This window comes from Hylobates moloch, unplaced genomic scaffold, assembly GCF_009828535.3.
Source record: "Hylobates moloch isolate HMO894 unplaced genomic scaffold, HMol_V3 SCAFFOLD_22, whole genome shotgun sequence".
Lineage (NCBI taxonomy): Eukaryota > Metazoa > Chordata > Mammalia > Primates > Hylobatidae > Hylobates > Hylobates moloch.
In genome coordinates, this window is record NW_026652297.1 from 1,031,501 (window position 1) to 1,040,331 (window position 8,831).

At 47.3% G+C, this 8,831-nt stretch overlaps 1 protein-coding gene across 1 annotated transcript in view; it reads left to right on the plus strand.

Moving 5' to 3' along the window:
* The window catches only part of CSRNP2 (cysteine and serine rich nuclear protein 2), a 19,232-nt gene extending 10,547 nt beyond the window's left edge, over positions 1-8,685 (plus strand). The window contains exons 3-4 of the mRNA XM_058433702.1: positions 1,100-1,546; positions 5,211-8,685. Of these exons, the coding sequence (XP_058289685.1) occupies positions 1,100-1,546; positions 5,211-6,134 (1,371 nt within the window). The 3' untranslated portion in view covers positions 6,135-8,685. The remainder of the gene's footprint in view (positions 1-1,099; positions 1,547-5,210) is intronic.
* The last annotated feature ends 146 nt before the right edge of the window (positions 8,686-8,831 follow it).

Below are 8,831 nucleotides of genomic sequence, written 5' to 3' on the forward strand. Positions count from 1 at the left end.
CTCGCTCTGTCGCCCAGGCCGGAGTGCAGTGGCACGATCTCGGCTCACTGCAAGCTCTGCCTCCTGGGTTCATGCCATTCTCCTGCCTCAGCCTCTCCGAGTAGCTGGGATTACAGGCGACTGCCGCCACCACGCCCGGCTAATTTTTTTTTTTTGTATTTTTAGTAGAGACGGGGTTTCACCATGGTCTCGATCTCCTGACCTCGTGATCTGCCCGCCTCGGCCTCCCAAAGTGCTGGGATTACAAGCGTGAGCCACCACGCCTGGCTGAGGGCTTTCTTTAATACCTGTTAATATATTTGCTTTTTCTCTTTACAGTAAAATGAAGCTCTGTAGTGCATGCACAGATAATTGTTCACACTGTGGGGATTTGGGTTCATTGATTAAGACCTGGTAGCCTTTTACTACACTTTAATTTGCCCTTTTTTTCCAAAAAGGTAGTTTTGCATTCAGTGGGTGCAAGTTGAAGGGTGTTTCACATTTTTCTATATATCCAAGGATCATCCAGTCATTCACATACCTTTTCCTCTCTGCGTTAGAAGGCAAGTGAGCGTAAATTAGGGGACACATGTCTGGAAATGGAGGGTATGTTTGTGGAAATAGATTTTCGTGTAGGAGGGAAGATGAGACGGGTTTTTGAGAAGCTTGGACCCAGAAAGGTGATGATGCGTAAGATTTCCCATCTTCCCACTCTGGATTTATTCTTTTGACCTGTGCTAGTGAATACAGCAGCCAGTAGTCACATACGGCTATTTAATTAAAATTATGTAAGTTGGGCTGGCACAGTGGACCCCAGCACTTTGGGAGGCCGAGGTGTGTGGATCACTTGAGGCCAGGAGTTCAAGACTAGTCTGGCCAACACAGTGAAACCCTGTCTTTACTGAAAACAGAAAAAAATAGCCAGGCGTGGTGACTCACGCCTGTAATCCCAACTACTTGGGAGGCAGGAGAATCACTTGAACCTGGGAGGCGGAGGTTGTAGTGAGCCGAGATTGCACCACTGCACTCCCGCCTGGACGACAGAATGAGACTTTTTTTCCTCAAAAAAATAAATAAAATGACAGTTTTTTCCAACTGCCGCATTTTTAGTGCTCAGTAGCCACATGTGCTAGTAGCTGCCATCATTTTGGACAGCACGGACATTCCCATGATTGCAGAAAGTTCAAGGGACAGTGCTGCTCTGGGATGGTCACTGAGGAGGTGCATGCTGCTCACGTCTATGAGGCTAACCTTTCCTGTCTCTTGGCAGCTGACCAAGAATGGGACAGTGGAGTCGGTGGAGGCCGATGGCCTGACGCTGGATGATGTGTCAGATGAAGACATCGATGTGGAAAACGTGGAGGTGGATGATTACTTCTTCCTGCAGCCTCTGCCCACCAAACGGCGACGGGCCCTGCTGAGGGCTTCTGGGGTCCACCGCATTGATGCCGAAGAGAAGCAAGAACTTCGAGCCATCCGCCTGTCACGGGAAGAGTGTGGCTGTGACTGCCGACTGTACTGTGACCCAGAAGCGTGTGCCTGCAGCCAGGCTGGGATTAAATGCCAGGTCAGTCCAAGTTGGCCTGAGATAGTATATCTACACCAGGGTCAGCAGGGTGAGGTGTGGGTGCCACTGAACATGGGAGGCCCATTCCGGGGTGGATTCCCTGTGGTTGTGAACACTCTCCAGTTCCACAACCGTCCTCCATCAACAGAGTAAGCAAAGAGCGCGGCCGGGCACGGTGGCCCACACCTCTACTCCTGGGTACTTGGGAGGCTGAGGTAGGAGGATCTCTTGAGTCCAGGAGGTCAAGGCTGCAGTGAGCTGAGTTCACACCAGTGCACTCCAGCCTGGGTCACAGAGTGAGACCCTGTCTCTTACAGTTTTTGCAAAGAAAACAAGCATGACAGGATTCTTAGGCTGTGGACGTATCTCATCTTTTTTTTGTTTCATTTCTCAGAGGTGATAAGAAGCAGCTGTTAGGGAAGGGATGAAGAGGGGTTAGTACATTTAACATTTAGTAAATGTTTCCTAAATACTGATTCCTAAACAGTATTTCCTAAATACTGTTTCCTAAATACTGATTCTTTGAGATAAAAGGAAGCAGGACTGGGCGCGGTGGCTCACATCTGTAATCCCAGCACTTTGGGAGGCCGAGGCAGGCAGGCAGATTGCTTCCCAGGAGTTTGAGACCAGCCTGGGCAACATGGCTAAACCCCATCTCTACAAAAAATACAAAAATTAGCTGGGCGTGGTAGCATGGGCCTGTAGTCCCAGGTACTCAAGAGGCTGAGATGGGAGGAGGATCACTTGAGCCTGGGAGGCATAGGTTGCAGTAAGCTGTGATTGTGCCACTGCACTCTAGCCTGGGCGACAGAGCAAGACCCTGTCTCAAAAAGTTAGCAGAGGAGTGGTGTGGGCCTATAGATTCTATCTGCAAACACTTATTCTTCAGTACCTTTACTCCAATTTTGAAAAAATCAAAATAGTATTCAGAGCTTTATAATTCAGGATCAGACCTGGCCTAGCAGAGCTTAAAACCATAGTTACCTGAAAGAGAAAGTATCATCTCTTGTTGGCTGCCCTTTTTTTTTTTTTTGTGATGGAGTCTCATTCTGTTGCCCAGGCTGGAGTGCAGTGGCGCAATCTTGGCTCACTGCTACCTCCACCTCCTGGGTTCAAGTGATTCTCCCGCCTCAGACTCCCAAGTAGCTGGGATTACAGGTGTGCGCCACTGTGCCTGGCTAATTGTTGTAATTCTCTTTTTTTTTGTTTTGTTTTGTTTTTTTTTGAGACGGAGTCTCGCTCTGTCTCCCATGCTGGAGTGCAATGGCGCAATCTCGGCTCACTGCAACCTCCACCTCCCGGGTTCACGCCATTCTCCTGCCTCAGCCTCCCGAGTAGCTGGGACTACGGGCACCCGCCACCACGCCCGGCTAATTTTTTGTATTTTTAGTAGAGACGGGGTTTCACCGTGTTAGCCAGGATGGTCTCGATCTCCTGACCTTGTGATCCACCCACCTCGGCCTCCCAAAGTGCTGAGATTACAGGCGTGAGCCACCGTGCCCGGCCTTTTTTTTTTTTTTTTTTTTTTTTTTTTTTGAGACGGAGTCTCGCTCTATTGCCAGGCTGGAGTGCAGTAGCGCGTGATCTCAGCTCGCTGCAACCTCTGCCTCCCAGGTTCAAGCAATTCTCCTGCCTCAGCCTCCCGAGTAGCTGGGGCTATAGGCACGCACCACCACACCCAGCTAATTTTTGTATTTTTAGTAGAGACGGGGTTTCACCATGTAGGCCAGGATGGTCTTGATCTCTTGACCTCGTGATCCGCCTGCCTCAGCCTCCCAAAGTGCTGGGATTACAGGTGCAAGCCACCATGCCCAGCCAGCTTTTGTATTTTTAGTAGAGACAGGGTTTCATCATGTTGGCCAGGCTGGTCTCGAAGTCCTGACCTCAGGTGATCTGCCTGCCTCAGCCTTCCGAAGTACTGGGATTACAGGCATGAGCCACCGTGCCTGGCCCCTTGTTGGCCCTCTGATGGGGGACAGTTTAAGACACATTTCAGTTGAAAACAGCAATACCATCCTTAAGAATGAAATTTATCTGGAATTTAATTACTGAGGGTGTAGATGCTGAGTCCTTGTGGTTGGATTTCTCCTAACTCACCCTTTCTTTATTTTTAGCTGGGTAACAAATAACTGTGGTAGATCTGGCCAAATACTGCTTTTCAGACCAAAGTCCCATAATGAGTTATTCTGTTACACACACACCTGAGAACAGTCCTAAGAATTGATGCAGCTGGGCCTGGCACGTTGGCTCACACCTGTAACTAGCACTTTGGGAGGCGGGGGTGGAAGGATTGCTTGAGCCCAGGAGTTTGAGGCCAGCCTGGGCAACATAGCGAGACCCTATCTACAAAAAATTTGAAAATTAGGGCCGGGCGCGGTGGCTTACGCCTGTAATCCCAGCACTTTGGGAGGCCGAGGTGGGCGGATCACAAGGTCAGGAGTTTGAGACCAGCCTGGCCAACATGGTGAACCTGCCTCTACTAAAAAGATACAAAAATTAGCTGGGCGTGATAGCGGGCACCTTGTAATCCCAGCTACTTGGGAGGCTGAGGCAGGAGAATTGCTTGAACCCAGAAGGCAGAGGTTGCAGTGAGCTGAGATTGTGCTACTGCACTCCAGCCTGGGTGACAGAGTGAGACTCCGTCTCAAAAAAAATTTTTTTTTTAATTAGCTAGATGTAGTGCTGCATGCCTGTAGTCCTAGCAACTCAGGAGGCTGAGGTGGGAGGGTTGCTTGAGCCCAGGATGGCTCCAGGCTGCAGTGAGCCATGATGGCGCCACTGCACTCCAGCCTGGATGACAGAGCAAGACCCTGTCTCCAAAGGAAAAAAAAAAAGGTATAACTGGAGTGGAGATTTCTGTAAGTCAGTATCATAGAAAGACATTGTGATTTGTACATGCTTATTTGCTTACTTGTGGTTTTAATTTTTCCTTTTATTTTTGGTTTATGTGTTTTTCCTGTTGGAATACGAAAGTGATAAGGAGGTAGAAAGCATCTCCTTTCCAGATATCCCTGGTCTGTAAGTTAATTATCTTGGCAACTGCTTCAGAACTAAACTAGTCAACCCTCAGGGAAAATAAAGCAGGTAGCTAAAAAAGTGGCCACTGTGTGAACCTGCGTTCTAGCACCTTAGCAAACTAAGGCACATTTGCTTAGTTTCCCCAGAATGTATTTTTTTTGAAGTAGCAAGATCTTCCACTCACTCTCCCATGCCTGTCATTGCAGGCCATAGGCTTGGGTCCAGCCTTTTGTTGTCTCAGTGAACCAGGTAAGTTCTGAAAAAAGTCTCTGAGGCTCGTAAATTTCCTCTGTGAAAACCATCAGCATTCAGAGAAGTATCTCTGGACTCTTAACTGGAAGGACCCTGTGCTGTGATTTTTGTCTACTTGTTATTTAGAAGAGGAAACAAAGCCCTAGAGAGATAAATGATTCTCTTGAGGTCACACCACTAATTAATGGCTGAGCTGGGATTGAAATGCAAGTGGTCTGATAACTACCATCTAGTGTTCTGTTAGCTCACACTGCATGCTGTGCTTTGAATTGGTTGCTTTTCTTCTTAAAAGGAGACCTCAAACCCCAACTGCCTGTTTGCCAGCTCATGTCTCCTATCTCCATTGTTAGGATTGTAGGTCTCATCTTGTCCCAACCTTCTTGTCCCCGCTCAGGTGGATCGCATGTCCTTTCCATGTGGCTGCTCCCGGGATGGCTGTGGGAACATGGCAGGGCGCATTGAATTTAATCCAATCCGGGTCCGGACTCATTACCTCCACACCATTATGAAGCTGGAGCTGGAGAGCAAGCAGCAGGTGAGCCGCCCAGCAGCCCCAGATGAGGAGCCCTCTCCGACTGCCAGTTGCAGCCTGGCAGGAGCACAGGGCTCTGAGACCCAGGACTTCCAGGAGTTCATTGCTGAGAATGAGACAGCAGTGATGCACCTGCAGAGTGCAGAGGAACTGGAGCGGCTTAAGGCAGAAGAAGATTCCAGCGGCTCTAGTGCCAGCCTGGACTCCAGCATCGAGAGTCTGGGTGTGTGCATCCTGGAGGAGCCCCTGGCTGTCCCCGAAGAGCTGTGCCCAGGCCTTACAGCCCCCATTCTCATCCAGGCTCAGCTGCCCCCAGGCTCCTCTGTCCTGTGTTTTACCGAGAACTCAGACCACCCAACTGCCTCAACGGTGAACAGCCCATCCTACTTGAACGGTGGGCCCTTGGTCTATTATCAAGTGGAGCAGAGGCCAGTCTTGGGAGTGAAAGGAGAGCCTGGTACAGAAGAAGGCTCAGCCTCTTTCCCAAAGGAGAAGGATCTGAATGTCTTCTCTCTCCCTGTTACCTCACTCGTGGCTTGTAGCTCCACAGACCCAGCTGCCCTCTGTAAATCAGAGTTGGGGAAAACACCCACCCTAGAAGCTCTATTGCCGGAAGATTGTAACCCTGAGGAGCCTGAAAATGAAGACTTCCGCCCTTCCTGGTCCCCCTCAAGCCTCCCCTTCCGCACGGACAATGAAGAGGGCTGTGGGATGGTGAAGACCTCCCAGCAGAATGAGGATCGGCCCCCTGAAGATTCTTCCTTAGAACTCCCTCTGGCAGTGTGACAGGCACTGGAGGTCCTGCCTGTTACCTATTCTCTATTTATTCCCTTATTTTATCTAACACCATTTCAAAACAAAACTGTAGAAGCAGCTGCTGCTCCCATGTTATTTTATTGGGGTCTTTGGGGAATGGGTGGGAAAGGAGTGTTTGAGTATTTTTTAAAAGGGAAACAGTACCAAGGAGACCAGCCCTACCTTGATCTGGGGATAGTCTTGGGGCAGAGAAAGCTGCGTAGTGCTGAACATTGAGCTTTCTGGGCCACTGGAACAAAGAACTAGGATCTCACAGGAAAAGCTGGGTGACTCCAGCAGCTATTCTTTCTGTAGGGACCAGAACACGCGAATTTGAAGAGCATGGCAAAGCCCTTTCTCTCCCAAGCCCCAGGCAGAGTACAAGCTCATTTTTCTCGGTGGTTATTCTGATATCCCACTTTGGTGTGTCATAATAAATACTTCAAACTGGAAAGTCACCTGGCCGAGTCTAGGGAGGAGGGAGTGGAAGGGTCTCTGCTTCTGTACAAAATCTCCAGGATTTACAAAAATGGAACCTGCCTTCCTTCAATCCCATATTTGGTAAATAAGTTAATATTTGACATGTTTGGTGTTCTCTGACCTCTTCCCCACACTGGGGATTCCTGGTCTGTGACTTGAATTGTTTCTTCCACATGTTCTTAAGTACTAGAGTTAAACTTGTCTATGTGTCTTTTTTTCTTTCCATCCTTTCTCCTTCGGAGAAAAAGAGCTGGATTGGCTGGGGATGTGGTATAACGAGCCTGAGCCTTCTGTCCGAGTCTGACACTAGTACTGTCAGGCAGCTTTCGGCTGGGGCTCACCCATCCCACAGGAGGCCTACGTGGAGCATTAACTGTGGCCAAAGGAGGCAGTGGGAACAGGCTGCTTTGCTATCTGGAAAGAAAGATGACATATTTGTGCTGTGCTTGTTTTTTCACCCAGGTTTTTCCCTCTTTGTGAGATCTGAGCTTTGGTGGAATGTAGGACGTGGCAATCTTAAGGTTACCAACTAGTTTTTGTTTTTTTCCTGGATCTACCCTCATGGTCATGTTCAACATAGCGGGTTGGAGTTCTTATACTGTTGCAGTTCAATTCCAAGAATCGCAAATGTTTATTGGACCCCTCCATCTTGATGATATATAAAAATTGGAAGCCAAGCCAGTTCTTAAATGCCACATGCAACTTCCAGATTCCAAAGGATTCAAGTTCTAATTATAACCTTTGAAGCGTATAGAGTGGAACTCATTCAGTTTGATTCAGTTCTTACCTCTTGTCAGGAGGAATACAGTTCCTGTTCATCCTGTGTTCTAAGATCTCCTCCATTGAACAGCACTGATTTCCTTTTCTTAGCAAAGTGATCTTTGTCTCTGTTCTAAAATGGAGGCAGTGGGGAGCAAAACTATTCTTCTCAAGCATCCTTTACACCATACTTTACTTCTGGTATGGTTTATTAACCACACACACACACAAGTGAAAAACTGTTGGGGGAGACAGTACTCCTACTTATCTTGCTCATAAAGCCTTTTCTGGTGGGATATTAAGGCCCTGGTGTCTTACAGAAACCATCGTGTATGTCGCAGCAGCATTTCACCCCTGAAGAAGTCTCTGAACTCTGAGCCTGAAAGGATTTGTATTTAATGCACATAATATTTTTTAGTTCATTCTGCCTTTCCTATTTGTTCCAGTTTTTGCTTGGTTTTAGTTTGGAGGGGAACTTAAGTACGTAGATCCTTATCTCTCCCCATCCCCTAGCCTCACAAAACAGTTGAGCGTCTTAAGTACCTGAGATCGCGAAGCTATCCAGAACTGAACTAGACTCCCCTACCTTAGACTGGTACCCTCAAACACAGGACTGAAGCTTAATTGGGAATTTGGCTTTATGGAGAAAAGAACCTTTTTCAAAGTTTGTGTCGGAAGGGGAGGGTGAGGTTTGCACACTGTCTCTGCAGGAAGGCTCCAGCTTAATCTAGGAAGTAGGTTCCAGCTGCATGATGAGGAACACATTAGCTTTTGGGATCAAACCAGGAATATGAATCTGTAATTATTAAGCTCATTGCCAACCCACAAGATAGTTGATGTTTCTGAAAACCTGTAGTTTCTTAAGTCCATCCCCTTCATTAACTCTACAGTTGTGACTCACACTGATCCCAAACTTTTGAGTGCTAAATATTAACATTTAGCATTAACCGTCTTGTCAAGCAAAAGGCCTTCTCTACAGCCTAGGCCGTCTCACTTCTGGTGCTACCTGAGTTGTTGGACAGAATTCTAGCTCACGGTTGCTAGGAAAGCTAGGCCTCTGATCATAGAAGCAGATAGCTTCAGTCCCAGTCTAGGCCTAGATAAATGACTCTTATTACCACAACCCTTATTATTTTCCAATTTCCTTTCTCACATACTGTACACAGGTAGTATTTTCAATGTGAATCCAAAGCTTGTCTGGTTCTCTGAAAATAATTTTTTCCCCTTTAGGTTCTTTACATTGTGATAATGCTGTATTTAAAGAGAATATTTAAATGTAATATTAAAGAAATATTCAAAAGAATGGTGTGTTACTCTTTGTCTCGGCAGGCCACAATTCAGCTGTTAGAAAAAGGATGCTTCTCCAGCTTCGTTGTAAAACTAATTAGGTCAGTTAGGAATTAATGTTAACAATAGAAACATTTTGTGATGGAAAAATAGAATATTCTC